This window comes from Anser cygnoides, chromosome 5, assembly GCF_040182565.1.
Source record: "Anser cygnoides isolate HZ-2024a breed goose chromosome 5, Taihu_goose_T2T_genome, whole genome shotgun sequence".
Classification (NCBI taxonomy): domain Eukaryota; kingdom Metazoa; phylum Chordata; class Aves; order Anseriformes; family Anatidae; genus Anser; species Anser cygnoides.
This window is the reverse complement of record NC_089877.1, coordinates 1,612,366-1,627,591: the sequence shown is the minus strand read 5'-3', so window position 1 is coordinate 1,627,591 and position 15,226 is coordinate 1,612,366. Positions and strand designations below refer to the sequence as shown.

General features: G+C 38.6%; 1 protein-coding gene across 3 annotated transcripts in view; it reads left to right on the top strand.

Annotated features, from left to right (window-relative positions):
• MICAL2 (microtubule associated monooxygenase, calponin and LIM domain containing 2) overlaps window positions 1-15,226 on the top strand; it is a 161,188-nt gene that overhangs the window by 100,988 nt on the left and 44,974 nt on the right. The window contains exons 27-32 of one of the 3 annotated variants that reach the window (XM_066998101.1): window positions 326-457; window positions 6,871-6,978; window positions 7,408-7,488; window positions 8,926-9,112; window positions 10,186-10,274; window positions 10,509-10,608. In XM_066998101.1, coding sequence (XP_066854202.1) covers window positions 326-457; window positions 6,871-6,978; window positions 7,408-7,488; window positions 8,926-9,112; window positions 10,186-10,274; window positions 10,509-10,608 — 697 coding nt within the window. The remainder of the gene's footprint in view (window positions 1-325; window positions 458-6,870; window positions 6,979-7,407; window positions 7,489-8,925; window positions 9,113-10,185; window positions 10,275-10,508; window positions 10,609-15,226) is intronic. The other 2 variants (XM_048070085.2, XM_048070101.2) reach the window with 2 other exon arrangements.

Genomic DNA, 15,226 nt, shown 5'->3' with positions numbered 1-15,226 from the left:
AGTTTCTAAGGAACTGGTAAGCAGTAGCTCTCAGCAAAATTTGGCATTTAGAGTTTTGTTATGCTTTCTCCCAGTGCTATGTTACCTTGGTGCCCGCTGCAATCAATTTTGCAAGAAAATTGAGTACAGTAATACTATTTGATGTGAAGGTTTTGCCATGATGATTTCCATGGCTCCTCACTATGAAGAAGTAAAGAACGGTGGAAAATCGTAGTCATTATCTATTTTTTTTTTTTTTTTTGGTGCATGACTGTGAATTACTCTCTTAACCTGTGCTAATGTCACTCTCTGTTGGATAACTCTCCTCTGTTTCTGCTCTACACAGAGTAAGCTACCTACTAAAGGCTTATCCCATTCTCAGCCCCCAACTCCCTGTTGCCTTCTACCTCATGATTCAGCTGCTGCCTGTCCTCCGTCATCTGTAGGTTCAACTTCCCCTGCGCTTCCTTCTAGACAGGTACTCTATTAACAGATTTTTCCTGTAAAATCCAAACTTGTGCTAAAGTTGCTTGAGAAATAGCTTGGATGGAAGGTGCTGCCTTTGCACAGTGGATCTATTGGATAGTTTGTATTTCACATACAAATTAAACTTTACTTTCTTCGCTGTTGTTAATTTTGCATGTTTGTAAGAGGAAAGTCAACACTAAAAGTAGTTTGGGTATAAAGCTGAAGAACAGGGTAAATACTTGAGAAAACTTTTACTTAAATTCAGAAATTTTTGCATCACTGCTTATTTTAATGTTAAAATTATAAACAGCAATTATCTGTTGTTGGATAATACCACAGATATGCCTAGGAGAGAGTGAGTTCCATGTTGTGTGCATATAACTGGATGTTATGGGATTGGTTAATTGTGCTGTGGGTTATTTTTCTTTTCATAATACTATCAGTTGGGCCTGCAGGGAAGAACCTGGATCATACGGTTTATTTTAAATGGAGGATGTGTGTTAGAATTGTATGAGCGCTTGTTGGCACAGGCAGACTTTAATGTTGTTTTCTTTGTTTGCTTATTTGTACTTTAAATTTGCTTCTGAGGATTAATTGCCAGAACATAGTTCCGTGTAACAGCAGGCTTCACACAGAGGAAATGTGCATATGCTTAATGAAAGCAATTAGATAATACTTAAATCAGAGGTATTCAGCTCTTACTACTTATGCCAGTGTTGTTTTAATGTGCGAAAGATGAGATGCCATTGGCTTCTAACTCCTCTGTTTCAGGATTTTAATTGAGGAAAGTTGAATAACTTACAGCTTTTCAGGGCCAGTAAAGGCCCAGGTTCCCTTTACTTCACCCAGATTATGTAGCAGCAGGCTGGTAACACTGCAGTATTAAATAGACTTGCAGTGGACATCAGGGTGGAAACATCAAGTTTCTAGAAGCATTGGAGGTGGCTGCTGTGACCCAGCATAGGCACTGCTGGAGCTGGTGGCCTTGCTGTCTGACACACAAAAGAAGTGCTGTTCAGCAAAATTGGGTACTGTCTCCATTTACTGGGAGAAAGGCCAAAGCATTCTGCCTGCTCTTGTGTTTAAATAACAGTAGTTTTATGAAATATTCATGAGTATTACCCAACTTCAGGTAAGTCAAGGCTGAAGGTGATTTCCTGTCTGATGGGTGTTCAGCAGGATTATTTAGTGGAATTAGTCTAGATCACTGTAGGATTTTGTGGGGTTTTTTTTGTGTTTGTGTGTTTGGTGTGTTAGTTTGGTTGTTTTCCACCATATTGTTGATGCTAGGAGGTATATCAAAAAGACTCTCTTCCTCCCTCATTCCCCAGGAAAATATAGGCTACGAGCCCTTCAAGGACATTGCAAGCCCAGCAGGTGCCTAACTCCTATAATCCTCTAATCCCCTTCAGCCTCAAAATCATTCCTTTGCCTAGATTCACCTCTTAATTTTATGACCTAGGAGGTATAATATTTGATGGACTTAAAGCAAAGTAATGGTTTTCAAAATGTTAGGGTCTGTTGCTCTTCTGTTTTGGAGTAAAATTGTGGTGCTACAAAAAGAGTAAAAATCAATGTGAACTAGTCTTTAGCAAATGAGAACTAGGCTCTTAATTTCGTTACAAGCAATACTTGTGCTTATAACCCTGCTTTTGGCAGGGTGAAGCACATTTAAGGCTAGAAAAGCTTGTTCTGTCACCAGCACAGTAGATGTACCTTCATTTTATTTGGTACATTGTTGCTTGGTTAGGTAGGACTACATTTAGTCTTTAGTATACCTACGCACATGGACATGCTGATGCTTAGTATATTGCTCCACAGGCTTGTACAGTCTCGGGTCCTCCTGTATACTATATGCCCTGCACATGTCTAAATATAGTGCATTCAGCACAGCATAGTTGAGAATTTTCAAGTAGCCTGGTAATTAACAGGCTAGCATTTACTTTCCCCCACTCTGAGGCAGATGTGATAATAGAAAACTGATCCAAATGAACCCCAACTGATGATGGATTGTTGTAAATATTTTAGTGGGAAAGGTAGTAATTTAACAACAACAGCAACAAAAAAACACCAACCCTTGAGGTTTTTTTCCAAGGTTGCCAGTGAACACAAGTGATGTTGCTGGTCTTGCCCTTGCTACAGGGGTTACTTGCTTACAGGGGCAGGAGGGGTGCACAGGATCACTCAGCCCTGATGCTGGGCAAGGCTTCCGCAGGTAAGGAGCGGGTACCTGTGCTTCATGCCTGTGCTAGGTATGATAAAGGGTCACCATGAAAAGGGAGATTGGGGTCAGGCTTGGGTGTTCGGATAAGGGACCCTTGAATGGTAAGGAGCAGGGTGCTGGGGGACAACTTTCAGAGCAAGTTATGCCTATGTGCATTCACACTAAACGAGTAAAAGTTGATCCTGTCCTGAGGAGAGGGGAGGGACTCAGTAGCCCTTTGGGCCTATGTCCATGACTGTGGTTTTGTGTTAGTGATGTGCTGGTGATGATGTTTATGGATGTGCCCAGCTGTTGTTCTTCATCCTCTTTGTTTGCTATGAAACTAATTCAGTCCTGTGATAACCCATTACTTTAGTTTTACCTCTCTTTGGCAACTTAACTTCAGCTCTGTGTCTCTGAGTTACACAGGCCACATTTTGGCTTACCTTTTGTTGATTCTAAAGCAAAATATTTTGAAGAAGCAGATTTATTACTGTTATTTTTCCTGTAAGAGTATGAAATCTTCAAGGAATGCCTGCTGCTGTCTTGATTTCATAACAGGCAATCTGTACGTACTCTTGCATGATTAAGTTGATGTCCCTGCATTTTGTATGTTAAGAATGCACAGTTTTCAGAGCGTGAAAGTTTTCTTGTGCTTTTAAAAACAATAGCTAAATGTGCAGTATTATATATACATAGATGTGTGTGTATATATAAAATTATGTATATAAAAGATAATATTTCAGGTGCACAGCTTGCACTTTCAAATAGTGCGCGTGCTAGCTTAATAATGTGTTTGGACCTCTCTGATGTGACTATATATTAGTAATTGTCTGTGTTCATGTTACCTTGAGGATGGGTTTGTAGGACTCTGAATTTGTATGATATCTGTTCTGAGAGATATCACTAGGTAAGTGTAGACTTCAGTATGGAAAGGGACCTCAGGACTGGTAAACCAACAGGAAGAGTTCCCATGTGTTGCTGCCTGTCTTATTTTTCCCAGCAGAAGAACAGAAGATAATAGAAGTTTGATTTTGGTAAGACTTCGTAAGATATGACTTGTAAATATCAGCACCTTCCTGTCATTTAAATAGCAGTGTCATTTCAATTTCAAGTGAGTACTGAGATGATTATGTTACCAGACAAGACAATCCTTTGTATCTGTTGAATTTTTGTTGGCATAGTATTAAGTATGGTGTCTGAGGAGACTTACTATTTAGGACTTTTAATATTAATCTTATTACAGAGACACGTTGTTAAGCCTCAATCCTGAAAGGAGCATTTGAAAGTGAATTCTATGGATGCATGCTGTTTCTTCCAGTTTCTTTTAAAGACACGCACCATAACATACACAGTCATTTGAACCTACTAAGAATTAAGTTCTGTATGGCAGTATATGCTAGTCAGTAATAATCAAAACTCCCTTCTAAGTTTAATCATCTGTCATATTTCATATAGAATTATGAGTTAACGGGGAAAGTTGAAGAAAGCTAAGCTGTGTAAGAGTTGACAAGTTCTCTAAAGGAATGTGCCTCTGGTGTGTAAATGTGAGGTCAGACTTTCTCTTCTGCAACTGGAGTTCTTACACTTGGGTGATTGAAGGGGAGAGAATGTCATCAAAGTCCTTGTCCATAAGCTGGATGAGGTTGAGAGAAGATACAGGGTGGCTTGGTGGTGGTGCTGTTGTCATATAAGGGCTGATGATGAGCCTTGCAAGGCAGCACTGCTCTCGTGCTCCCTGGCCTTGTGTTTCTCTGTGGGTTTCTCCTCATGGCAGGTGCTCACAGGGCTGCCCCTATAGATTCTTGCCCTGCCCTGCCCTGCTATTTTTATTTCCTCATTGAATGCTATTTAAAAGGTGCACTGCTGCAACTGTTGCAAATTGATCTCCTCTCGTCTACCCACTTCTCTGATTCATTAAGGAAAACCAGTAGCAATCTTCTCCCAGTAATGTGTCCTTATTAACCAGTTTCTCTAAAGTGAGATGTAATCAGTCCTCAAGTCCATTTGCTTCCTGCCCTTCCTTCTGGTCAGCACCAACAATCTTCGTGTTGGTGGTTGTTGATTAGGAGACAAGAGCAGACAGCAATCATTTGGTTGCTATATTGAACTAAAATCCCATTTGTTTTTACATGGAAAGTGAACTCAGTCATTACATGAACATTTCCTTTTAATAATGTTTTTAGAAGTATGTATAAACATGCAATTTTCTTGTTTTGACTGCCTTAATGTCGACACAGATTGCTCCAATGGGTGGAGAACAGAAATCAACCAACCTGACGAATTGTAAGGTTTAGTTCAGGCTCCAGGATACTTTTCCTGAAATTCAAGTACTTGCACTTTTAGTGTAGCCCTAGTGTTTAACTGTTGAATGCTGCAGCATTTCACTATTTCAAGGTAGTCTTTCTGCTTCAACAGACGTTGAATGGTTTCTTTTTCCTAGGAGCCTGTGGTAGTAAGTTGTGTGTGGCCTAAAAGTTGTTCAGAGGTGCATATTTTAGAGAGGAAATTTTTTTCTTCTATGATCTTAAATAATAAAAAAGAACTTAGTTTTCCTATAGTAGCAAGTAATGTCACTTTTACTATCTGTTTCTAAATTAATATACCACTTAAGACAGAGGTAGGGTATATACTGAACAGTTTACTTTTCTGCCACTTTCCTACAAGCTGTGCAGGTATTAAACAATATTTTAATAGGTTTTTTATATTAAGCAAAACCAAACAGTACAGAAATTTGTCCTTTAAATGGCTTTTGTTGTCTTCACGTACATCCTTTGTCTGCCTGGATATTAAGACAAATCTAATTATGTTACACCACTCAAAAGATAAGGGGAGCTGTAAGGGGCTGGACATGTTCCCAAGTCCCTGCACTTAAATTTTTTATTAGCATGAATATTTTTATTAACCATAATTTTTGAAAAAACACCCACGGTGTTGTTTTTAAGCTTAATAAAAAGTGTCATGAATACAGTTGCATTTACATTTCTTTGCATTTTATATTTTTCTCCTTTCTTCAGAGTGACTTTATGATATTTTAAAAACCTTCCATTAGCAAGACTGTGGTGGCAGAAGAAAACTCATTTCACTGAGAAGCATGAGACTTAAAGTTTGGCTCAGTGGGAGGCAAGTGGAGTGTAAGATGTGAGATCATGGGTCCTCTAGGAAGGAAAATGTCCTGGCTTTAGAAGCAGAGTATCAGATCCCTGGCCATACCAGGATGGCTCTTGCTGCCTTTGGGTTTCCAGAGGGATTGTGGGATATTGATTAAAAAACTAAAATCAAAATCACTACAGGAAACTTGAATTAGGGTAGCAAATCTTAATGTAAATCTATGAAATCTTCACAGTCTCTTCATGAACAGAGAACTAGAGTACCCACCTGCCACACACACACATGTACACATAGCTTTCTCCTTTTCCAGCCCCCAGGCATATTTGTGGCTAGAAAACCTGGCCCATACAGTCAGTGGTCTGTCTGAGAAGTGTTTGGAGCCACAGCATAAGGAACTGCTATCTTCCTGCAGACCCGTTTGTTAAATTTGGTTAGAAACAGCCTAACTTAATAGTGGCTGCAATGGTATGATGAAACAGGTTAAAAGAGATGTCTTCCCTGCATGAGCACAGTTTCTGAAGTTTTCCTCGGTGCTAAGAGGAGTCACTGAAGAGGAGAAAGATTCCTCTCTGAGCATCAGCAAACTGTTTCTGCGAGGGACTAGAAGTTTGTAGAATGTTTCCTGAAATGCCAGTTTGAAGTCTGTCATTATGAAGTTGAGTCCACCTCACTTTCTGAATTATAACACCAAAGGTCTAAAAATTCTAAGTGGTGGTGGTGGTTTCATTTGTTTTTTAATTTAACACGATAGTCCATCCCTGATAGCCAGGCAGTAGCTCCCAGCTCAGCTGCTGTGTGCCTTTTGCAGACACAGCAGGAAGCCTTGTGCTGTGGGAGCAGCATTGGCTCCTAGTAGCTATTTCTCCATCATCTGCAAGAAGTGCATGGGCTGCCTGGAAGTCTCCTGTGGCCACCAGCCAGACCGTGCTGATCGTGCATGAACATGCTTGTGCTCTGCTGGACTTGTCTCTGCTCTTTCTCAGAGCCTGTCTCTATTGTTGCTTGCATTCATTTGCATGTTTTCAACTCGTTCTCGTCTTTTTCTCATTAAATTCTTGAATAACCAAGCTCTTCCTTCAGTTCTTCATCTTCTTCCTTTTTCTGGTTAGATGACTGTAGGAAAGGTCTCATGTGCAATTGGAGCTATGGCAGAAGTTCTTGTCAATCTATATGTGAATGATCACAGACCTAAGCCGCAAATTCCCCCCCTTGAACTGGTAAGGCTAAACCCACAAAGAAACAACGACTTGACTTAAAAGCAGTGTTTTCCAGAGTGTCATCCTGACTTAAGACCCTGGTTGTGGAGCACCTCAAGCATTATATCTTAGTCTAACACTTAAGAAATCAAATGCATATTGACAAAACATGCTGATGTGCGGATGTGCTGGAATTGTTGCTCACAATATATTCTATTTATATTTTTATTACTTGTCTGTATGAAATAAATCTTCAGGAGACGTTTATTAAATGTAATTACTGGTACAATTAGTAATAGAAGGTAGCTGTTAATCAAGGTGGCTTCTAAAAGAAAGGTTTGTACAGTGCATGTTTATGCAATTATTTTTAACATACAAATGGTGAATCACCATGCTTCATTTTGAAGAAAGCTATTTTTATATTCTGACGCTATCCTGTGTTAAATTCAGAAGCAGTCTCTGGACAGAGCCTCAGGTTCTTGCCCCATTCCCTATTGTCCGTCTCCTGCATCCACTGCTCAGAGATGTCAGGTATTGGGAAGCTAAGTAAGGTGATGTGTTGCAGTGATGATAATTACATATTAGCCAGCACTAAACTCTGATTGCTTCCACTTTACTGTAACTATTTGACCTGTTCTGTTAACATCATATTTTGAAAAATGCATTTCTATGCTTTTTCACTTGCATGGTTGTTGATTTGGAAAGTTGTGTAGTTCATGCTCCAGAATGATCCAGCACACCAAAATGAGATTACTAAAGGTAGTTTTGGTTTAGGATTCTCAGCTTTTAAGCACAAGAGTGTGACTCATGACAGCGATAATTGTGACTTACACTTAACATTAAAAAATTGTTCTGAGGCCTTCTTTTGCTGGCAGATTGAAGATGAGTTGTGTGGACTGCATGCTGGTGTCTGTATGTGAGTGGGCTCTGCCAAGCTTGCACCTCCACTTTCCCAAGCATGGCACCCCTCACGAAGTGAGGAGAAGAAGGGGAGGTGGTGGCAGCTGTGGTAGAGCCAGGATGCTCATCTGTACTGACCTATACCCAAGCAGAATACATAATGCAAAATAACTTCTTCATACCTGTCTCTAATAAGAAAGGGGAAGCTCAATGGTGTCTAGTCTATTTAATTCATTTTTCTGTGTCTTTTGCATGTATTATTATCCACAAAAGATAAGGTTTGTTGCAATAAAAAAAGAAAATCAAGTTAACTGACCAAATTCAACAAAAACTTTGAACATATTTCATGTTGTTGATACGGGTCATATTTTAAAATCCAATGTATTTATAGTATGCTGAAAGTCCATGGTAGGAATGAAGCTGATTTTTAAAATAAACCAAGCCCTAGCTTGGGCTGTTGTCTCAAAAGAAGCATGGCTGAGAGGAGGAAGCACATCTGCAGGTGATGGACATGGTGGTGGTTCAGACACCAGTATCAAAGACTGTCACGTTTTTCGTTCTTGACTTTTAAAGCACAAGCCTACGTTTTCCTCAGGGGTATGAGCTCGGTACTACTGAGCTGAACTGAGCCTTCAGGGCTTCCTTAGCTTCAAACGAATCTCTGTTCAAGACTGGCAAGGTCTGCCTTTGCCCTTGTCTGAGAAGCACTGCTGCCTGCAGCCATGAGGGGAAGTGCCTGGGACGGCATGGCACAGGTTGCTGAATGAGCGTGTGGGGCTGATGCTGCTCTTGGACCTGAGTAAACATGAGGTGCAAGTCCAGTTACAAGCTCACCCCTTCAAGTCCTTGTGATGTCTGATTTATGAGTTGCTGTGTAAACCTACGGAATTGCAGCCAGAAAGTAATAACTAAATAAAAAAGCTGACTGATGCTTATTGTAATTGTATGTGCGGTGGGGGGGCTGCATAAAACTTCAGGCAGCTAAAGCAGCTGCCCACTTTAATAAGAATTTCTATCTGGGCGTCGTGCAATGGCTTCATATGCATTTCTATTTTTATCTTTTAACAGGGATCTCTGCGAAAAGAATTCCCTCAGTCTATTGGGGGGAGTGACATTTGTTATTTCTGCAAAAAACGGGTATATGTTATGGAGCGGCTGAGCGCAGAAGGCCACTTCTTTCACAGGGAATGCTTTAAGTGTGAAATATGTTCTACAACACTCCGTTTAGGAATTTATGCCTTTGATGTTGAAGAAGGTAATACAGGAGCTATTTAAGAATATTTTAAAATGTCTGAGTATTGATGCTTTTAATGGAACTGGAGGCAAAAGGCCTGGCCAAGTAGTTCAGTCAGGAGGAGGTCAGCCAAGTATGTTGTTTGTGTCCATGCTGATCTTTGAGGCCTTGTACTTGCAGTTCTAGTCTTTCAAAAGAAGCCGGCTGGGACAGACCTGAGCTTTAAATGAAGAAATCAGCAGTGGAAACTAAGTCCAGGAACAAAAATACAGTTTGTCCAATTACAGGTCAAAATCAGGGGGTAGGGGTGGAAAGGTGTTTTTTCTCTGACTGCCAACAATACAGGGCTATCCTCATCTCTCACTTATTACTGGCCATTAAATAAAGTGACTTGATAAGGACAGGTCAGAGCAGTAGCAAACTTAGACGGGTGAATATTCTTTCTTTCAAGATGTTCTGGCTCAGGAGGTGAAAGCGGTAGTAGTGGGCCAAGCAGCAGTGCCATTTATTCCAGTCAGCTGTAGGGCAGGAGGTTCAGATCTTGGGCTTGTGGCCTAGGGCTTGTGGACGGGGGATTATTTGGTTTTGTTTGGTTGCTTTTTTTATTTATTTAGAGGGAAATTATTGCTGTACTTAAATTTTCTTGCTATTTCTAAATGATTTGAGTATATCTGAGTATCAACCTGATCTCCTTCCACAGAAGGATTAACATCTCAAGGATGGTTCTTTTGCAGTCCAGAGAGTCTTCAGCAAAGACTTTCTTGAACTGGTTATTTGACTTTGCTGCTTAATGTCTTTCATTGGTATATGGCTTGGTATTCATAGAACTTTGCTCTTGTGCTATATATTAATCCTAAACCTGTTTGGTAGGTGAATAAAAGGCCTTACCTTATTTAACAAATGTGCAAAACTGCATACTGTAAAAGAAACCCATTCAAAGCTGTAGGCAATGTGCAGAGCCAGTGGCCAGTTTTCTATTCCTTTTGCTGGCCAACTATTAAACATCCTGATTTCATCTTTAATAGACAAAATAGTGGGTTTTCAATGTGTGGTTTTAAATGTAAAAAGTCACATCGTTTACTTTTTTCTTTTAGGTAAATTTTACTGTAAACCTCATTTTACACACTGCAAAATCAGTAATAAACACAGAAAGAGAAGAGCGACATTACAGGTCCAGGGAAAGGTATGTATGGGTTATGTTACTAATGCAAGAAATACTGAGGCAGCTTTATCTGGAGCAGGGTACAATACGTGTATAGTCTGGTTTTCAAATGAAACGAGGTCTTCCTCTGTAAAATAAAGTTGAACTTGAGAATAATTGGAAATGAAAATATATATAAAAACTTGAAGACAATAACAGAAACTGAATTTTCCACTTTAGAGGTATATTTAATATATTTTTAATGCTTTCTATAAGGAGGCAACAGAAGCACGGAAGAAAGAAGAACCCAAATCTACAGAGACCACCACAGAAAGCACTTTAACTACTGCTAGCAGTCCAGAGGACAGGTCCCCAGGTATCCTGACTTCCTTCTTTAGGGGCACTCTAAGTTGGCCCCTTCGGGTGACAAGGGATCTGCTTGACATTCCCAGACGCCTGTCTAACTGGATGCATGGTTTTCTGCACGCTACCAATCTTCATTTCAGGGACAATGCATATAACTATACCTACTTGTATGAACTCTTGAGCCTTGGTGTGCCATTCCTCTGTGCTCTTCTAGAGGTACTTACTCATATGTACCGGGAAGCAGAGCTATCACTTGAAAATGTGCTTGAATGGGCAAAAAAAATCTATAGGGTTTAAATTTTTCTGTGTCGTGCTCAGTTGTGCCTTTCAGATTTTCAAAATTAACAGCCTCACTATTTTCTTGAGGATTTTTTTTTCACTTTTCTTGCAATTTAATGTGCGACTAAAACAAACAATAGATTCCTTCTGATACAAGCTAGGTGCAATCAAAGTTTTCAATATAAAATGTACTGTATGTTAGAGTGTGAAGGGCAGTGTCCAGACACATTTCCAGAACACAGAGACGGATGAAGGATATTTTGTAGATTTTCTTTTCCTGTTTTGTCCTGTTTGTGATAAGACCGTTGGGGGCAGGTACATTTTTAAAACCTTTCTCGTCCACTTCTCCCTGCCTCCCCCCCTTTCTTTTTTTTGTTGGACTAAGAAAGAATGTTTGTTCTTTCAGATATTTGGGGAATATTTATGGAAAAAAATGACTGGGTTTTGAAACCTGAATATGGCACATCCCTTTTTTTCTTGTTTTCATCTTTGCTCTGGGTTATGAGGTTTATAACTTGCATGGATGTTTCAAAAAAAAAAAGAAAAGAAAACCACGTACTTAATTCATATTGCTCCTGGTCATGCCTTTTACATTTCTCACATGCGATAAATACCCTTTGTTGATAGTGGGTATAATCTGTAATACTAATTTATTTAACATTTTGAAATAAATCTGAAGAGCAAGTCTCAGTTGAGTGAAAGCTTGATTGAAACTGCATGCCAAAGGAACTGGTAGTGTAACTAGACATGACTTACTCCTCAATTCAAGGCTTCCTCATTAGGTAGCTGATTCAAGGAATATCAAGTTGTGGAATACTCATATGTTACTGAAATCATGGTTATCGTGCCTCCAGACAGGCACTGGTCCTGTTGTATTTGGAATCCTTTAAGAATACAAGTTTTGAACAAACTACAAAAACCTACAAACTTATTTTAAGGATATTACTTCTTAATCAAGTATTTAGTTCATTTCAATGTGTAAAGCTGATGGCAAAAAGATTAAAGTCTGTTATCTGGAGCAGTTGTTAAGTAAGTTTTTCAGGTATCTCTTATCAAGGTCTACCTTCATCAAAAGATATCAGGGGCAGGTTAAGTACATTTATTTAACAGCAAGGAGACACTGAGAACATCCCAAATTCTGATTGCTTTCTCAGCCTGGTTAGCCAGTGAGGTAAGCAGGCTCCATGCCTCAAAAATACTTGAATGTTGACAAAATCATCTAGGTTGGAAGAGACCTCCAAGATCACCTAGTCCAATCTCTGACCTAACACTAACAAGTCCTTTTAAGTTCAGATGTTAAACAGGAAATAGATAAATACGTAAATATGACAATATGAATAGCCTAAAATGAAAAGCATCTGTAGTATGTACTTTTAGCCAAAATAATATGGCTTAAATAATAGGAAATAATTTTACATTGAGTTTGTACCAAAGTTTGAGGATGACCTTTTAGTGGTCTTAAATAACTGTACTACTTATGAGCTGGCAGGTTGCTTTATTTTTTTTCTTTTTTTTTTTTGGTTGGTTGGTTGTTTTAACACAATGTGGGAAAAGACAGTTTAAAGCTGTTTTCTTCCATAGGTGTTAAAACGAAATGTGTGTTCTGTTTAAAATAAATGACAACTGGATTTTTCCTCTAGATACTTTGACTTAATTTTTTCAACTACAAGGATAAAGCTTTTCACATTTTATAGTCCTTATATTGTCTGGGGAAAAATTGTGAAGTATGTATACAGAACTTGAAAAAAAAGCTTGAAAGAATTGTTTAGTTATAAGGTAGCATTTCTTTAAAATCATTTGCCATTAATGCTCAAACATGTAAAAACTTTGCTAGACTGGACACAGTGAACATTATAGTAACATGGTAAGCATCTATATGTATTTAAGGAAATTTATTTGTACCTCTTTTATAGCATTTTAAAATTTCTACTTTGGAACACTGTACTTTTTAATTATTTGCTAAAGACAGTAGTTGTTTCACTCTAAAAAAGAAAAAAAATTGCAGTGTGATTTACTGTGTTACTCCTGCAACACAACAAACTGCTAACTGATAAAGTTAGACTCACCATCAATTTTAATTTCAGTTTGTCAATAGCACAGTCTCATGGAACATTTTTTCCTGAAGTTTTCTCCTGCTGTTCACTACAGGAAATTTTCTGCTTTTCAGCAGAATGAGCATAATAGTAAACTTAAAGAAAGTTAAAACTTAAAGAAACTTAACAAAAAAAAAAAAAACTTGAAAATCTGTTATCCTAGGAATTTGAAGCAAGTGAATCTTACTAGTAGAAAGCTTTTTCGTTTTTCTTTTTTAAAGATGGCAATGGTTATATTATAGATTTATATAATGGGGAGAAAAAAATCCCTAAATTCCCACAGCAGAATTCAGAAAAAGATATGCAAAATGAAACCTTTTTCTTGAAGGATCTTAATTATACTACATATTCCACTGGAATTTTGCAGCTGATTTTTGAATATAACAATCTAATTGTTAGATGTGTTTGTAATCTCTTTATCTTAATATTCTGTTAGAAAGATTAATAGCTATTTGTCCTTATTCATGATTTAATGAAAAAAGCAATTTCATTTTGGCTAATTCTTCTTTGTGATCTTTCTGATGCTTTTCTATATAACCAAGCTAAGTTCTGTGTTTTTTTTCTGCTCTCTGTCAATCTCCCTCATTACTTTTAGTCCAATTCATCATTCCGGTGTTGTACCCGCTCACTGGCTGAAGCCTTTCTGCTCTCAGGTGATTTTTCCGCTTGCCAGTTCCCAAATTGTGCAACTAACACTGTTGTTTGACAGCATTTCATTGTGTTGGGTTTTGTTGTATTATTTTAAGACCATTTTAGAGCAAACTGTGTGTGTCTGGTATATTAATGGATGTGAGCTTTGGCATGATCATTTAACCTGTTGCTGATTTCATAGTTCTAAAAAACATAATGTCTGTTCTCTCTGTAGAGAATGTTTTTCCTCTCTGTGTCTGTGCATGTACTTTCTTGTGCCTTTCAGGCGACTTAGGCAAGTAAATTCATTCTCAAAAGAACCAGTTAAAGCCTTATTTCTTTCAAGGAAAGATTTAAAATAAGGTCAGGAGAAGAGCTAGCTGATTCCTCCTGGTTAGCATAAACACCTTCTTCCACTGTACTCAAACACTCAATGAGCAAATTTCCATTGAGCTCAAATATTCAGTGAGCGAGCAATGTTTAAGTAGGGTGGCTCTAAGCACTCGTTTTCTTTCATAAAGGAAAATTGTGATATAAAAGGGTTCTGTTGAACAAAGCAGCCAGAGCAACACAAGTTCCATTCCTCCATCCCAAATAACATACTGGGCAGGGCTAACAGAAATAGATGTATGCTATTTTTAGTCCTCAATGTCAAAATGCCAAGTTTACGTAACCAAAGTGTTTTGGTTTGAGCTGCTTTGTTGATTAATATCATCTCTAATGAGGCCCCATTTGCCCTTTGATTAATGTATTTATCTTGCTGCACGAGAGGCTGCCAATACTCTCCATGATAAATTTGTGCAGTTATTTTGTATGTGTTTTTGCATATAAGATCCAGTATGTGTAACTACATGATAATCTAAAAGGAGAAATGCATCCAAAGAAGAACCAAGGGCTTAGTCTGAAAAGCAAGTGCTCTGTGGTTTTGTTTGATATGGTCATGACCCATGGCAGCCTTTCCTGATGAGGATGCCCTTCAAAGGGAAGGGTGATTGGGAACTGTCTTAAGCAGCAACTTGCAGGAAGGGCCAGACGTCCTGTGCCACTTGTCCTATTCACACACGTCAGTCAGGAATGTAGAAGAGCTGCAGGGTCAAGAGCCCCGTGCTCCTGATCTTGCTGACCTGTATGCTTGCACAACTAAAGCATCTCTTTGTGTGGGTAACCTAAAATGTCTTGATGACTTTGAAAGTCTGCTTGCTGTGCCCACCCAGAAGCATCTCTATTCTAAGCATCACTTCATGGAAAAATGGTTAGGACATGGCTTCCTACAGATTTCATGTGTTTTATTGCTAAGCTCAGCATGCTTTGAGATGAAGGTCGTAATGTAGAGGTCTGCCATTTCAAATCACTTTCCATTGCTGTGTTTTTTTACTGTCTGTTGCAGAGTCTTCCTAGCTCTTCCTGGCCAGTGAGGATTCTGTCCTTCTCCTCCTAAATCTTCTGTCTTGACTTCACTTTACAATCTTAATGGAATATTTTTATTAAAGTTTTTAATGCTGTATTTAAATTTTCACATGGAAATTCTGTATTTTGCACACAGTGAAAATTGTTTTAGCTTTATTTATGGTATTTGCTGTAAACAAAAATAAATGTAGTTCTTTATAAGTCTCCTTGTTTCATCTC